Source organism: Barbatula barbatula (genome assembly GCF_947034865.1).
Source record: "Barbatula barbatula genome assembly, chromosome: 14".
Lineage (NCBI taxonomy): Eukaryota > Metazoa > Chordata > Actinopteri > Cypriniformes > Nemacheilidae > Barbatula > Barbatula barbatula.
In genome coordinates this window covers 13,370,592-13,388,079 of record NC_136777.1, presented here as the reverse complement: position 1 = coordinate 13,388,079, position 17,488 = coordinate 13,370,592, and the positions used below count along the sequence as shown (strand labels likewise).

Sequence of the window (17,488 nt, the reverse complement as noted above, 5' to 3'; positions counted from 1 at the left end):
TCATTTCACTTACTAATCAATCTCTGTCCTCCGTCCACAATGAAGTGTTGTTGGGGAAGGGTCAAATGATCATACACGCCAGTCTTGAAAGACTCAGAATTAGAGTTTTAATGGATTTGAAGCAGTTGTGTTCACAGGGAAGTGAACTGATTTTTATGGAAAGGTCTGTAGAATGAGAATGCCTATGAATGTCAGACATCCAACAAGGAATAGCAAGAAGGAAATTTGTGTGTTCAGTTTTGGGCTGGGATGTATTGGAAACTAAAGGCTAATGGGTATTTTAAAAAGGTGATTCTTTTTATATGGGCTGCTCTAATTTTCTGTTACAAGAATACATTTATATAGATAGAAAGCTGCACTTGAAACAATTTCCTGATCTCTTTCTTTCCTTCTTTCCTTCTTTCTTTCTTTCTTTCTTTCTTTCATCTGGTCTTTTGTGATTACTCCTTAGTTAGATCATTTATTTTTATTGGTTCAGAATATCAAAGCATAGAGCATAAATCTTTTGAACTATATGCAAAAAGATGCCATTATGTCCATCTTACAATAGATGTGGTAGAATAACCTTGCTGAAAATAAAACTATAGAAACCATCACAGACATTCAAATCACTGCTGAAAAAAAAGTAAAAACCTAAAAGAAACCATCAGATAAATTGGTTTCAATTAACCATCATGAACCTTTAGCTTTTACCATTGAAATCATTACAAAATTATTATTCAATGTTAAGATGTTCAGGCCAGTTAATACAATAAGCCTGTAACTCTTTTTCATTTTTACACTGTTATGTTCACATTGTCATATTATTCCAATAACATCACTCAGAAAGAATCCATCACCAGTAGACACCATTGACGTTTCCATTAAAACCAATACAATTTCCAATATAACCATTAAAACCATTGCAACTTATTTAATTGTTGCTATTGTTTCTTTCAGCAGGGATGGTTCCCATTAAAGAACCACCATGAACCATTAGCTTTTCCATTAAACCATTACAAAGTGGTTTTTGGGCAATAATAGGATTTGATGGTGTCCCACCAACAGAATCCGTCACATTCCAGAATGCACCCATGGTTTCCATTAAAACCAATAGAATTCCTATTATAACTATTAAAACCTAAACATTTTCTATTGTGATTTGGGCAGGTTTCTGTTGTTTTTTAAGATTATAATTGGGGTGAAACGATACTCTCAGCTCCCGATACATGATACTGGGTTCACGATACAGCGTTAAGGTTGTATTACAATATTTGTTTTATAAAATATAAAACTCAAATAAACAAATTTTCAGTTGTTATTTTGTCAGGGTTTAATTCATCTGTAATCTGTATGTAAACTAATAGATTTTTGTATCGCTGTATATGATACTTCGATATATTTTTACACCCCTACTCATAATATTTCCCAATAAACAACCATGGGATCGGAGGTCAGATGTCTAACTTGTCAATCAAAACAATCAATCGTCTTTCCAAAGTGTCTAACAGATATGATGTAAGTAGCACTAGTTTAATGTCGTTTTGTAAATATCATGGGTTATTATTGAATAGAGGATGTTGTGTGTGTTTTTACCTAACATCTTTAACCCTGGTGTCAGAAGAGAGTGCTGATATGACCGAGGGACGGTCTCTTCGCTCCTTATGTTTGCATGCTGATTTTACCACTCACGGGCTAACAGCCCTTAAAAGCAAACACAGATGGACAGCCACTGAAGAGGCCTCTGTCCCTCCCCGTACTCACACACACACACACACACACACACACACACACACACACTCGTCTGGTGATTAAGAAGTGGTTTCTTCTCTTTATGGTCTCATAAAGTTCTCTCTGCAAACACGTTTGCAGCATTAACAGTAATTACCTTTTTGTTTCGGTGCGTAATCGACAGAGTTACGGCTCTCGTCGACACTTGGCAATCGGCAAATAAGCCTTAGGGCGACACGGATGACAGCTTTATGAGATGGAACAATCACAACACAAACTGACAGAAGAACACAAAAGTATATATTCACACAGACCTGCACAAATACACGACCTGTAATTACACACACTTGTATTTCTGGTTTGTGCTGATGAAATGACAGCATGCAGGTCTGAGGACAAAACAATCAAAACCTAAAAGAATAAAAAAGACCTCGAGGGCTTTGTGTTGTAAAATGTAATAAACTGAGCAATTCCAAAAAAGATATCTTGCTTTTGTAGAAATCCTCAGATTCATAAGTCTCTCAGCAGGGTGTGATATGTGGTTCAATTATAGGCAGTGTAACTTCTGAAATGACTTACAAGATAAAAACTTTTTTGCAAGTCAGATTATTTTACCTTTATTTTGAACGCTGAATCGTTTACTGTGCAATAACACCGGAGGGGCATTCTTTGTAATAGTTTATATATAAAGGGTATGCATGAACAGCAGATCAGAGCTGTTTAATTGTTTTTCTGCTGACTCTCTCTATGGTCCAAAGCACGGTTTGGGTTCGTAGCTCATTTGACAGTGAGTAAGTTGATTGAATATTCGGGTTCAGTGTGGGAGGCGCCTGCGGCTCCATCTCTCTCTCTCTCTCTCTCTCTCTCTCTCTCTCTCTCTCTCTCTCTCTCTCTCTCTCTCTCTCTCTCCCTCGTTCTGCCCCGAACTCGCGAGGGGGGCGGCAGGCGGTGAGCACTGCACTCGCAGCGGGGACGCGGTTTGAAATCCGATCCTGGTTCATTTTTTCCCTCTCCGGAGCTCCAAACTGTTAGTGGGAGTCTGCGAGCCAAGCGTTCACACACAGCACCAGACGCCCTGCACTCCACAAGCGACCCAGCGGCGCAGCGGAGCAGTTGTGCCCGGACGGAGCATCACAGAAGAGGGCAGCTGCGTCTTTCAGAGTCTCTCTTACCACACAAAACTACGTAACGTTGCCGCATCTTTATTCGATACACTTTGGTGTGATTTTGTAGCGATTGAAGACCGGAGGGCTCGCGGGTGTGTGTGTGGTGAATACCGCATTCTTCTGAAACAGTCTGTCAGGTCGAGCTTGCCTTGACGGAGCCCGACGTTTGGATTTGGAGACAATAAGCGTCTGGAGGATTTCAACGTAACTTGCGGAACATCTGGAGCGACCTCGCAGAGCAATTTTTCTCAAAGAGTCATTGTGATCTCGAAAAGGATTACTGTCAATAAATAAATATCTGGTAAGATGTGATGTTTATTATTACTGTTATTAGACTGTTGATGTTACTGTTGCCTTGCAGCGATAATCTCGTCGTTTCCTTGTGTCGGTTACACGGTTTCTTCTAAGTGGTTCAATCAAAGCAATCTGCAGTGAAACAAAGTTTTAGTCGAGAAGTGAGCTGCGGTTTTCGGTGACATGAGGTGCGTGTCCGTATCACTTACAGGCGGACAGGTGTTGCGCGCTGTTCGTGCGTGTGTGTTTGTGCGTGCGTGCGTGCGTGTGCGCGTACGGACGGCTACACCGCGTGCTCGAAAGCTGCTCTACCAGTCTCGAGGAGCCGCACCTGTGTTGAAAAAACATGTCAATAAAACTCGATTTAAAATACTTGTCGTGTATAATTGACCTTAGATTTGTTTAAACACCAGGAGGATGGGGACCTTCAAACTAAGATGAGAATAACTCGATTCATGCAATGAGAATGAGCGATTATCATTCGTTGGCATCACTTTGTTTCGTGCAGGTGTAAGGTGCTGTAGATGTGCTGAAGCATAACACACTGTGGGATGTGACGATTTCATCCAGTCCACTCGATGTTTTGTGATGCGCATCATCCCTAAACTGTCTGCACAGCTGGATTTATGAAAATAATCATCGACGTTTTTTATCAGTTGTAAACTAACTAACTGATGAGAAGCTTCAAGAAGCACTTTACAGCTCGACGCATTTTAAATCCAAAAGCACATCGATTTATTCTGCGGCCGCAATTGCCGGGCTTTGTGTTATTTTTAGCTCACACTTGAACGGAACCTTGCTCGTTTTTCCTTCGATGTACCCAAAGGCCATCTGAAACCAATTGTAGCTATCGGAGTGAATTAGAGTCTCTGGAGGTGTTAACGGGGGCTACTGGGGGCAATTAGCCACCTCATGTACTACTAGAGTCATTCAAACCTGACAGAACCAGGGTTCAAATGATTTACGCTGTTAGTTCTTCATCTAATCTGTATTAAAATAATTGATTTTAGTGCGCTATTATTTATCTAGGCACTTTTCAGGGTTGTAGGCTATGGCAGATGGTGGAGCTTTGGCCATGAAAGTCAGGGGCATAGCAATAAATTCCCCCCCTTTCCCCAACTTTTTGACCTTTCTGAATCCATCTTCCAACTTTTTAGTGTTTCAGTAATGCATCCCCTGTGTCACTTTAAGTTACGTTTTAAATATTTGTTACAGCCCAGGTAGATGCACAGTAGGAAATATCTCTACATGTCTATATAAGACATACTGTATACCTGATGGAGAAAATCTCTCTCTCTTCTTTATATAGATTCTGTTGATAATAATACGCTGTTGATAATAATTCATTTAAAAAGTAGGAAGTAATGTGCGGTCCAAAAACATTTCACAAAAATGAACACACAATAAACAATGTACAACAGGCAATTACAACCCTGCTCTCCCTCCCTCTTTCATCATCTACTTTACATTACTCTCATTTCTCTCTTCCCTCAAATCTATATTCATATTTTCACTATGTTGTTTGCATGTGTTCAAGATAAGAGCTTATTAAAAAGTACGGCTTACTGAGTTTCATTCTCAACTTTGTGCAATTGTCTATGCTAAAGCAATTCTTTTACCTGCACACACACACACGCGCGCGCGCGCGCACACACTGACAGAGCCCCGAGAGAGCCGCAGGAGGGCGAGTGAAGCCCTCAGAAGAGGATTACAGCCAAACTCTAATAGAGACACCTCAGGCTTCAGCTTTTCATCTGCTGTCTGGCTCTCCATCTCTGTCTTTCTAAGCATTTCTCCTGTCTTTATCGCTCTTACTCTTGTCTCCTTTCTAATCCCTGTTTTCATTGGCAGGTTTAGGCTGGGCCAACTTTACGTGGTTGCTCAATAACTGGAGATTACGGATATTTTTTGAGTCACAGATTTGTTGCGAGGTGTGACTAGCGTGTGATATGATTCCATTAAAACCTTCTTTCACAAACTTTATGATATTACACATATAACGCCCAGGAGTATGTCAGCATATTCTCATGCACAGCCTTGTTCATCTCTGTGGATGTTTTGTTGCCATTGATACAGCTTTGGAACGGCATGATGCTCTAAATATGTGATTTTGAAAATGACAATGTGAACATAACAGTGTAAAAATGAAAAAGAGTTACAGGCTTATTGTATTAACTGGCCTGACCATCTTAAAATTGAATAATATTTAATAAGAATCTAAATTAAATGTTTAAGTGATCTTTAAGATAAACATTGAAAGCTAAAGTTTTGCAACGCCACACAGCAGCACTGCTGGAGGTCAGTCATGTTACACACAATCCCAGGTGGTTGTATCCAAGCCCAAAACCGCATATTGCGTTACAGTTGCTTAAGCCCATAGCTTAAATACAAACAGTTACGGTAGCACAGTGGATAACCTGAAGTAAACTAGATCCAGAACATTATCATAGCAGGGTTGCCTTAATATTCGAGTTACACCGTCCATTGTACCATACAGTCAGTCAGGAAATAATCGGAAAACAAAACCCAGACAGGGCTGTCACTCGTATTATCATAAAGGGGTTATTCTGCGATAATGACTGGCTGACTATGCATATTGGTTTTAAACAGTTACTTACCAAGTTAATAAATGTATGCATATAAAATATGAATAAAAGGAGTTGTAAAATAACAGTGAAGTGATATGAGATGTATAAAACAAGTGCTATCTAGGAGGTCATATCTGTCAATACAGTTTTGCCGGAATTATCCAAAAGTATTTTTCTCAGTTAACAAGAATCAGCTATTCCACAACATATGATCATTTATGTTTATCTGTAAGATTATGGCCCAGTGTTTGTTTCTGTTTAAGTCCTCCCCCAAAACTTTTACTAGGCAGTAAAGCTCCAGAAACCAGAAACATGCTATTAAAAACATGCCAACAATACAAACTCCAGAAATACACCTCACTGATACACTCCACAAGTATACCCTGCAGCCAGCACTGATAAACTATCAGTCCACACCACAGTGGACACACTCCCGCGCTGTGCCAGCCAGAGAAAACACTGTTTCAACGCACTGAGACGGCTTCACAGTTCCTTCTCACTTCACTATTTGCTGACCAAGAACTGAGTCTTTTCTTTTCTGTGGCCGTCCCAGAAGAACGCCTCCATTTAAACTTTCTAAACCAAGGCTGTTCTGAAATAACAGGAGTTCAAGATTAAAGTAACACAGTGTTCTCTTATACTCGTTCGGTGAAAATTGCTCAGTAGGGTGTCGGACCGTACAGCCTTCTGGTCTGGTCTGTACGTATGTGTGTGTAAATTTAAACCTCTTTACATTCCTTTTATTGTGTCTAATGTAAACTCTCTATGTGGCTGGGCACAGACACACACACAGTGTATGAGGGGAGCATATGTTTTCTTAAGAGAGATAAGTGTGTTTGCGTTAGCTTAGTGAAAGACGTGTTTCAGAGGAGCCCAACGAGAGAGAGAGAGAGAGTGAGAGAGAGCCCTAAAAAGAGTTTACAACAAATCCCAGCCTCATCTAAACTAGCACAAGACATATTTGATGAAAAAACAGTTGATGTGCCCTAGGCAGTTGTGTGTGGTCGTCTCACTTTATTTTTCAATATACTGTATACAGACGTTTGCTGTAACAGAGTTAATATTTATTGAAATATTTGTGAAAGTTTTTACTCTTCACCTCTTAAAACTGTAAAAACAATGTTGCTCTTCTCTTGAACCTCTTTAGTTTGAATATTAAATGTGTTATTCTTCCTGCTGTTTTTCAGGTGGGGGACCAGACAGGGTTTCGGACAGGACTTGTGTTTTTGTGTGCGTGTGGCTGCGCCACATTGACAGCATGTGTGCAACAGTGGAAAATGTCTGAGTCTGGTCAGTGTGGTGAGGACACTCGTCCCCGCGTCGCTCGGCACGGGATGGTGCAGCTCTCGCTCCTCCTGTACCTTTCAGCCCTCATCCTTTCTCCAGCGTACAGCGCCCGTCTGCTGCCTCCAGAGCCCACAGGTCAGACATCACATCCCTTACACTCCATTGATTTGCCTGTTTCTTGCGGTTTCACACATTTTTGTTGTCTAATAAGAATCTCACAAATAGCAATTACGCAAATTCACGAATGATTGTAAAAATCAAGTGTATTGGTGCATGTTTGGGAACTGTGTATCCGAGGCTCAGTGTCTCATGTTTGCGCTTAACAAATGCGATTTGTCAGTGTTTCTGTGCCTTTAAGTGTGTCTGGTTTCTCTTTCATTTGGACTGTACGAAACATGCTGAGTTTGTACAGTGGCACAGAGTGAGTATTGTTGCAATGAACACTTGTGTAGTTGATATTATGTAAACACACTTTGTCCTTGCCATTGATTTGGAGCCCTGCGGAGTGGATTACATGACAGTTAAGAGCGTGAGTGTGTTAGAAGTGAATAATCGCTTATCTCTTCAGGCAGAATCCATTGTGTGAATGTCATGCGTATGTGGGCACGTACGAGAGCCCATGGCTCCGTGTTGATAGATGTGTGGGTTGTTTCTTAACACACGTTTCTCGGACGAGTTCACCTGAGTGTCTGTTTTGTTTGGATTGGAGATGCGTCTGCTAAACAGGCTACAGTCACTTAGAAAACAGAACGAAGCTTGATGCTTTCTTGGCCCATTGCTTTGCTGTGTGTGTGTGTTGGGAGAGATTACAGAAGGATTTGATTTCTCATACTGATAGCAGGTAAATATTAGAAGAGAGTAAGAGTATTACACTTTGAGTTTACACACGGTCCTAAAGAAATGCAGAAAGTCTTTGGCAAAACCACAGCATAAACAAAGAGAAACTGTTACGAGAAAAGAACTTGTAATAACTTTACCACCCAGCCTTTTCACTCTTAATCCTAACTACCAAATACCCTATATTGTCTTTCTTTCTCTCTTTATATCTGTATTCATGTCTTTGTATCCAGATGAAGTGAGTAACAGTGAGTTTAAAATGACATTACAGGGATTTTTACATAGGGTTAAACTTAGTAAGTACACCTAAAAAGACAATTTATTTCATCTATTCACCCCAATGGTGTTTAAAACCTGTACATGATTCTTTCTTCTGTCGAACACAAATTAAGATATTTTGAGAAATGTCTCCGTGGTTTTGTGTCCGTACAGTTGAAGTCAATGGGGGCCTAATGAAGTTTGGTTACCAAAAATCCTCAAAATATTTTCTTTTTTGATCTGTTAAAGAAAGAAAGTCATAAAGGTTTGTAGTGACGTGAGGGTTAGAAAGTAATTTGTATGTTTGGGCATTTTTTATATTACAGCAGTGGCAGCTATAGGGCATACTTCATCAACATTCATCATCATTAAAAAAGGTGTGTATTTATCCCTACTTTGCAACGGTCTCAAACACATTTCATCCAGTAAGGGCATGTGTGTGTAAAATTGGCATTTTGTTAATGTCACTGGCATTATGGCATTCATTATGCTTCAAATATCCATCCCATACCAATGCCCTATGATTACACACTGTCTATGGACTACACACATTTAGATCCTGTGTGTGTGTGTGTGTCTGTTATATGTCATTAGTCGGGGGCCAGTCCCTTCATTAATCCTCTTTGAAAGCAACTCCAGGTCAGCTGATGAGTTATTAATAAGCAAAGAAACACTTTCAACAGGAGCCGCCTGTTCTCAAACACACACACTCAAACATATACAGACATACCTAAAGATACTGTACCTGGACACGGTAATGCACACAGACAAAGACAGAGGTGTGTGAAGCACGTACACACTTGCTGACCTGTCAGCCTGTAGGATGGGTGTCTTAAATGTAATTATTAGTTCCCCTGAAGGGAATTACTTAGATACTTAGACCATATAAGTCAGAATGCCAGGAAAAACGGAGCTGTGTGTGTGTACAGGTACAGGTTTGACTAGACTTGTGAGGGCAAAATTTAGCTAAATGTGTCGAAACCCGGCTTGCGATGACATTTGGACATAACAATTTGAAATCCTCGTAAATCATACGAACCTTGATTCATTTAAACGTTTCATGTCAGCAGGTTTGTGTGAGGGTAGGTTTAGGGATAGGTTAAAGCAAATATCATTATCTTCGTCTGAAAAACGTTGCGTCTCTGAGAAAACCTCACTAGTAAAATAAATGTTTTTTTCACCCTAAAGGTTTTCTTTTAGGGTGTGGCTTAGGGTTAGCTTTATATAAAAAGAATGGAAGTCTATTGTATGGCTCCTTTAATAAATGTGTGTGTGTGTTTGCACTAGCTCTCCTATACCACTTCTGGCAGTCATGAACAGATGGCAGAAGTTATGTGTTGTAAGAAATCCAACACACACACTCACACAGACATGTACACTTCTCCTTTACCACCCATGGAATGAACCTCTGCCCTGGCAATATTCCTGGGTCCAGCACACACACATACGTATCAACAATAAACCAATGCTTACTGTGTCACGATCTTTCCAATCTATTCATCACATTCCTTTAGTTAAGATAGGTCAGGTATATGTTTAAGTTAGTGTCTTGTTACCTACTTGTGTCCTCAAGAGCATAGTTTCCTTGTTGGTGGCTGCTTTCTCTCCAGAGATGCTTATGAATACTTTATATAGCATTAATGATGCATTTATAACAGTGTAACTTTGCTTATACTATAGATTGATTGATTTGCGACTGAAAGTGACGAAATGTTGGCTTTGTTTATCATTGTTTGGGCATTATAAACTGTTATAATGTTACACAAGGACATTGGGCCGAAAGAATTTTGGGGGTTTCTAGTTTTAGCTGTTCATTCTGTATAGTAGACTAAACAGTGTGTCAAATGTTTATGGGGATTTGTTTTTGTTTATAATTATGTGTTATTAATGGTATTGTTTATACGTGATGATACTCTCAGAATGTATATAACTGTGTGTGTGTGTGTGTGTGTGTGTGTGTGATCGGGGATATTCGAGAGCAGCTGTTGCCAGTTGCTTTAGGGTATCATTGGCTAGAGGGAAGCAAGGCAGAGGATTATGACTTTTCCTGACCAGTAATACCCATCTCTCTCTCTCTCTCTCTCTCTCTCTCTATTTATCTCGATCGCTCTCCCTGCTATGTTTCTATTCACTCATAAAGACAGAGGGGGTTAGGGGGAAGGGCAGAGGCCATGCAGAGGTGATGTGTTTGTGTGTGTATTTGTTAGATCAGTTGTGTTTTTCTGGAGGGCAATCTGAGGTCACAGATTTGAATGAGCAATGTCTCCTACTCCTTATTCTCTCCATCTTCACGAATGACAATATTCAACTTTGTTCAGGAAGGTAAGACACCTCCTTTGGGCCAAAGCTGCCGATGTCTTATCAATTCAGAATAGTAATAGAATATTAATACAAACAATATCAGGCTGTTTTATAGTTTTAAACTGACAGTTATGCCTGCTTGGCTATTTTTCTTTTTCAAGGAATAGTTTGTTGAATTTTAAGTAAAACAATAATTGTTTGTCCAAAGCAGAATTTTTGTCCATTTTCATTCATCTAATCTACAGACAATGTTGACTTGCAAGGATATAACCAAATGATTGGGGTGACCAGATATAAACCTTAAACTTTAAAAAGACTATATTATTGACAGACTGTAAATACGAACTTGTCCTGTCGAATGTGCAATACTCGTCTAAGACAATTTCTTGGAAGTGATCCATTCTGATGATATTGTAAGAATAATGAACGTTATCATCATGTAGGCTTCTAGCCGTACTTCCTCAGAAAATTACTTTAGAGAAGAAAAAGGTTTGTGCAACGTAAGCAAAATATTCTAATGGTCTCGTTGACATAGTGTAAATGTGTTTCTACAAATTAAACCGTGTTGTAATTCATTTTAAGAGCCACTTCAGTGTGTGTGTGTGTGTGTGTGTGTCTGTACAGTGTGTAGAAACTAGGCCAGTTCGTCTATTGAATGACAATTAAGATCGTCCCGTCCATTATCAGAACCTGTGTGTTTGTTTCAGTGTGTGTTTTTGTGTGTTGGCCATGTTTTAACATCCTGGTGGGGACCTAAACCTGAATGGACACCAACTCATGGGGACTTAAAATCGAGGTCATCATGGGCAAAGAAGCTTATCAATTGGACAGAACATTGTTTTTTTTAAATCTAAAAATGCAAAAAGCTTTGCATGATCTTTAGGTTTAGGGTAGGGTATAAAATAAACAGTTTTTACTGTTTATTTACTGTTTGTGTGTGTGTGTGCATCTGTGTATGCATGCAGCTATTCAAATCATTTTTATAATATATACATATAAGTGTGTGTGTTTGTGTGCTGAAAGAGTTTGGCTCACACTCTGGATGGGGTCTGTTTGTTCTCAACATCTTGCTTCCGTTACTAATTAGTTTAGTGAGGCGGCAGTGTGTGTGTGTGTGTGTGTGTGTGTATGTAGATTTGGCTTTTTGGATGAAGCGGCTTTCTTAAACTTTCCTCAGGAGCATGCCGTTATACAAATTCTCTTTCTCTCTCACACACACACACGCTTCAACAGGGCAGAATAAAAGGGGTAACACGCTGCAGACTCCCCGCCCACCTCTCTGTCTGTCTTAATCATGGCTCCGGTCCGTTACTCTCTGACTCACTCTCACTTTTGCTCAGCAGAGGATCCAGATTATGTTATCTAGTGGTGTTTACATCCAACATGCCACCTACACTACAGCACACTTACTTTAACAGCACTCAACACAAGTATACAATGCATACGCACATGAACTACACAACTATAAATAAACCTTTAATGCAACATATGGAACACAATGATTTTGGAGGATGATGAGGATCTAGACTGTGTGTGTGTTATATAGTCTGAAGGTCAGGTGACAGTAGGGGTTGTTGACTGAGTGTATCATGCCAAACGGCTAAAAGCAGCAGGTAATGCGAAAGAGCAGACTGGCAGAGCTCACACTGTTTGCTTGTACGTGTGTGAGTAGATGAAGGTGCAGACGAATTACCATCTATAAATCAGCTGCATGGTCTGTATTGATGAAATGATGTCACAATAGATAATGTACCTGTGTGTACAGCATCTGCTTTCTGTCTTTCCCTTTCATTCTCTTGTTTTAACCTGTCGCTTTGTTGCAAAACACAAAACAAGTGGAACTAGATCCTGTTGGTCGTACACACATTTATCACATGCTGTCAGCCGTGTGTGTGCATGGTGAGGCTAACAGCACAGTAACTCACGTGTGTAGTAAACAACAAAATAAATCAAGAGGCCAAATTAACCCCCCACTCCAAACACAACATGCATGTTTATCTGGCCATCTATATGATGTCATAGATCTTGTTTTAAAGGTAGTTAATATTACTAGTTCAAAGCAAGCATAGCCTAAACTGTACCCCCAAAGAAAACGTTTCTTTCCTATTTTTTAATTAAACTAAGTTTCCATAAAGTATCACTCTAGTTTTTGACAGCTATACCGGTTTTCTTGAAATGACCATTTCCAACATTCTCTTAGATTAAGCATTAAAATGACAGCTGTATTCTGACTTTTCCTATAAACATTCTCACACACACAAACAGTGTTGATCTGTATACACTGTGTATTTATTAACACTGAATGAATATATTCCAGCAACACTGATTTGGTTCCTGTGGCTGTTGGCTTTAAATCACAGCTCAAATATTAGCCCGCACAACTCTGGCAAAACACAAAAAATCTTTCATCTTTTCCGCCTGATCAAAGGAACACTGTCCTCAATACATGCGTGTGTGCTCGCTGAATATAAAATAGTCCTTGAGTCCACAGGGATTATGAAAATACATGAAGCTGATTATAGACTGAATGTATGATTACAAGCATTGGAGGATGCCTGGACTGTGGTCACGAATAGCAAAAATGTATGTTCTTTTAAAACTCAACTGTTGAATGCTTGACATAATAGCTCACCCAAAAATGAAAATTCGTTCATCATTGACTCACCCTCAAGTTGTTTCAAACTGAATTTTGTTGTTCTGCTGAATGTAAAAAAAGGATATTTGTAATAATGTTTCTGTATTTGTAATAATGTTTTCAAACCGTTCTGGGGCATTATTGACTCCCATAGTAGAGAAAAATCTGCAATGGTAGTCAATGGTGCCCCAGTACTGTGTAGTTCCCCATATTCTTTAAAATATCTTCTTTTGACATCTACAGCACAAAGACATTTATACAGGTTTGAAACAACTTGAGAGGGAGTAAATGATGACAGAGATTTTATTTTGGGGTGAACTGTTCCTTTAATTCGAGTGATCAAGGTTTGTCACATCACAAAACCTTAAAGGGATAGTTCAACCAAAAAAATGAAAATTCTGTGATCATGTACTCAAAATTATGACAGAATCTTTACTTTAAGCCGAAACTAAAAAGTGCTTTATTAAGGTTGTTAGCTATAAACATGTCGACTTTAACTGACTTTAACTGTTTCTCCATCATGACCGTAAGACCCCACCTGACACTATAGCGCTCTCACAGCACCTCTGAGAAGGAAACGTGTGCTTGGACTGCGTAAATGAACGAGCTCGCGTGGACTTACGACGTAGACGGGGTCGTAAATTTTCATAAAAGGCTAAATCTCGCCTGAGCTACAGTTCTCAGGAGGTTCCTATATCAGCTCTGTAAAACCTCAGCTTACACTGGCTCTATTCTCCACACACCTCCCGGGACGCCAGGAAATATGGAAACACAGTAGCCATTTACCAAATTTATTTATAAACCATCCCCCCGCACACATTAGTGTCTTTCACTGGGCCAAGCATACGTTACACAAATACACGCATACACTCGCTCTCTTTCACAGGTTCAAGAATTGAAACACACACACAGAGGCATTTTTTCGTTGCCGGGTTTGAGTGGTAGCGTGGAGGAGAGGTAGAGAAATGACAAGATGAAAGGTAAGAGATGAAGGTAAAAAAGGTGGACGGAGAATCACACAGTACGCCGTCAGAAGTAAAGTGCACAAGAACCATAAAAAAAGATGATCAAAGATATATGAACACTTCGTGTGGACTTTCTTTGGCTTTAGATGGTCTAAGATGGACTGTTGGTTTTAACAGTGTGTGTGTGTGCATGTGTTCACATGTCGATCTATAATTCATGTGGCTGATTTTGTATTCCACTCCAGAGCAGTCGCGTCTGCGAGCCGTCTGCCAACACGCTTCTGACCTCATACACACAAACGCAGCATAAATCAGATACATCAGTCAATTGTAAATGACTGCTGCCACCATTTCTTAGAGATGAATGTCACTTTATGTTGAAAGAGCCATATAGCGTTAGACAGGGTTTGAGGGCACTGAAGGAAAAGAGAGATGGAGAAATCAAGCGAACTCTGCGAGGTGGAATATTTATTTCAGAATGTTACATTTCTTCATGACGGTTTCCATGACGTCCAGCGTGGCGCTTGATAAACATATTTGGGTGTTTATTTTTTCTAGTGCACGTCTTAGACCCATCTTTCGAAGAATGAAATCATTAATAATAAATAAATCGTTTGTCACAATTAAGTAAAGTCTTTTCAATGTAGATCTGCACACGTTTATAATAGATTCTAATAATAATAGTTTGATGCAAAAAAAAGACATGACCCTAAGGGGTTTAATGTGATCAGAACTTTTATCACAAAATAAGATGTTTTAAAGAACGTTGGTAACTGAACAGCGGCAGTCCCCATTGACTTGCATAGGTTTAATGTCCATACAATAGATGTCAATGGGTACTGGCATTGTTAAGCGAAAGAAGAAAGTAATAAAGGTTTCAAATTATATGAGCGTGAAGAAATGATGACAGAATTTTCGTTTTTGAGTGAACTACACATTTACATACGTCTCTCTATCAATATTTCTTAGACGGGGTATCAAGTGAGGTGGAGGTGTTTCTGGAGGACTACGTGGCAGGAGTCGGTGACACCGTGGATCTCTCTTGCTCCCCGCACGACTTCCTAGTCCCCATCGTGTGGCAGAAAGACGGGGACGCTGTGTCTCCTAGCAACCGTACCCGGGTGGGGCAGAAAATTCTCCGCATCATCAATGTCTCCTTTGAAGACTCGGGCATATACTCCTGTAGACATGCCCACAGCAGTATACTGCTAAGCAACTACACTGTCAGAATCACCGGTTAGTAGATGTCTCTTTGTTTTGTAATGTCTTTAAGTGCAAATGTTGTTGCTCTTCTCGTAAAGTATGTGTGAGCGTGAGCACAGGCACGCAGGGCATTGATTGGCCGCTCGCCAGTCAAACTTGTTCCCAACAGACAAACAGGTCTTGAGACATATTCTGGCACACACCTACTGGCAAACTTCACATCATACAAGCCGAATAACATGCTCATGTGCAGAATCACGAGCTGTTCGGTTGTTTTAGAAAGCGACGAGGGCCTTACATGAATGAAAAGCAAATTGCAAAACTCTTTGGAGCAGAATGGAATGTTTTGGACACCAGTTTCAGTTTTGTTTAAAAATTTATGAAATTAAATTGTAACTGTAATTATAACAAAGATCCATAAAAGGAAAGAAGGAGATGGGAGCCGGCGAACGTAAAACAACATTTAATTAAATAAACAAACAATGAGACGAACTTCATCCCTCACAGTCGACTGCCGGCCATACAAACATAATAAACCAAAACATAAACGACAGGCCTGGTCCTCTCTCACTGACGGTCCGGTCGCTCGTCCTCTTATGCTCCCGATCTCCTCCGTGATACGAGACCGGTGCGCGTACAGCTGACGCTCAGCCTCGAATCCCGGCTCTCGTCCCTCCTACCTCACTACAGTAATTGTTTATTGTTTGTATTGTTTACAAACATAGGCATGTTCATGCTGTAAGAGGAAATATAAACTGTTAAAGTGCACCCAAAAATACTCACCCTCTTGTCATTTCAAACCTGTACAACTATCTTCCGCAGAACACAAGAAAATATATTTTAAAGGTTGCTTACCGAACAGCACTGGAACACATTCACTTCTATTGAATCGAGACAGAACCAATGCAAGTGAATGGGGTCCAGTTAACAACATTCTTCCAAATATCTTCTTTTGTGTCCTTCCGAAGGAAGTCACACAGGTTTGAAATGACACCAGGGTGAGTAAATGATGACAGAACTTAAATGTATGGGTTAACCATCACTTTTTTTGTAAAAGGTGTTTGAACAGTAGTTTGGGGTGAATCATAGTCCGTTAAACTCAGGGACCCAAGCTGAGCTGCTCATTGACAACTCATTAGAATGTAATGATCTGGAATCACTTCATCATTTAAAGCAGATGGATGAGGAACAAGGAGGGGAAAGGTTTCTTCTACCCACATGTGTTTGGCATTAGGCCAGCTCAGATCAGCTCTCCTCCCTGCGTGCGTCTGGATAAAGAAAAAAGAAATATGAAAGTGGCACACAATCTGCACCAATTACCGCATGCCGATAAAGAGTTCAGAAGACAGCAATATCCTGTTCGGCACACTTTAACACAGAACACATCTCACAGACGCACTGCAAGACAGCAACATACTGTATAACACTTTAAAATGACTTCAGTGAAAATGTTTGCAAGGAAGTATTTGTGACGTGACACAGCTTCAGAATATACGTTTTGGGTGTACTGCTCCTTGAATAAAAACATGGACCACCACAGAAAAACAACACGCCTGACCAAAGTCTCCACATCTCCAAAACATACAAAAGTTCAACCACAGCATCCAATGACGACCGTTAAGCCACATAAAGTGAAAATATAACAAAACTGTCTGCACACGCACACAGAAACCTTCAGTGTCTCAGGAACAGCGTATCTTTAGCACTAAATGGGCCCAGTGTTGGATTTCACGCTCCGGTGGTATTTTAGGAGCGTGTGCCCTATACTTGTACCTGTGTAAATGTGCACTGAGGAGGAGCTGAGGACAGAATAATTAATTTTTCAGTGTCGTGGTGTTTTTTTTTCTCCTACTGAATGAGTTCATTTGGAACTGTGTGTTTGTGTATGTGTATTTCAGGGCATGTGTGGGGTTGTGCGTAAAAATACAGCTGTTGATAGAAATCTCCAAGACTGCTAACATCTGTCATCCATTAACCGCCGTGTGTTTGTGAGCGTTTGAGAGAGTGTGTGTGCCGTAATTGGTTTTGATTTGTTATCAGTTTATTTTTTTCGTTCATATGAATAGGTTCATTGTTCATAAAGAAAGGCCATAGTGTGGTCTAGAAATATAACCTCTCGCTCTCTCTCTTTCTCTCTTTTAGACTCCCTGTCCTCGGGTGATGATGAGGATTATGGTGAAGATTCGGACGATGCAGGTAATGGAAATGGTGTGTTTCACCCTCTCATTTTTTCATACAAAGATG

At 40.0% G+C, this 17,488-nt stretch overlaps 1 protein-coding gene across 2 annotated transcripts in view; it reads left to right on the top strand.

Moving 5' to 3' along the window:
* The first annotated feature begins 2,740 nt into the window (after nucleotides 1-2,740).
* Nucleotides 2,741-17,488, top strand: part of fgfr3 (fibroblast growth factor receptor 3) — a 33,973-nt gene continuing 19,225 nt past the window's right edge. The window contains exons 1-4 of one of the 2 annotated variants that reach the window (XM_079473810.1): nucleotides 2,741-3,177; nucleotides 6,946-7,180; nucleotides 15,011-15,277; nucleotides 17,387-17,440. In XM_079473810.1, coding sequence (XP_079329936.1) covers nucleotides 7,036-7,180; nucleotides 15,011-15,277; nucleotides 17,387-17,440 — 466 coding nt within the window. In that variant the 5' untranslated portion in view covers nucleotides 2,741-3,177; nucleotides 6,946-7,035. Of the gene's footprint in view, nucleotides 3,178-6,945; nucleotides 7,181-15,010; nucleotides 15,278-17,386; nucleotides 17,453-17,488 lie in introns of both variants that reach the window. The other variant, XM_079473809.1, reaches the window with a different exon arrangement.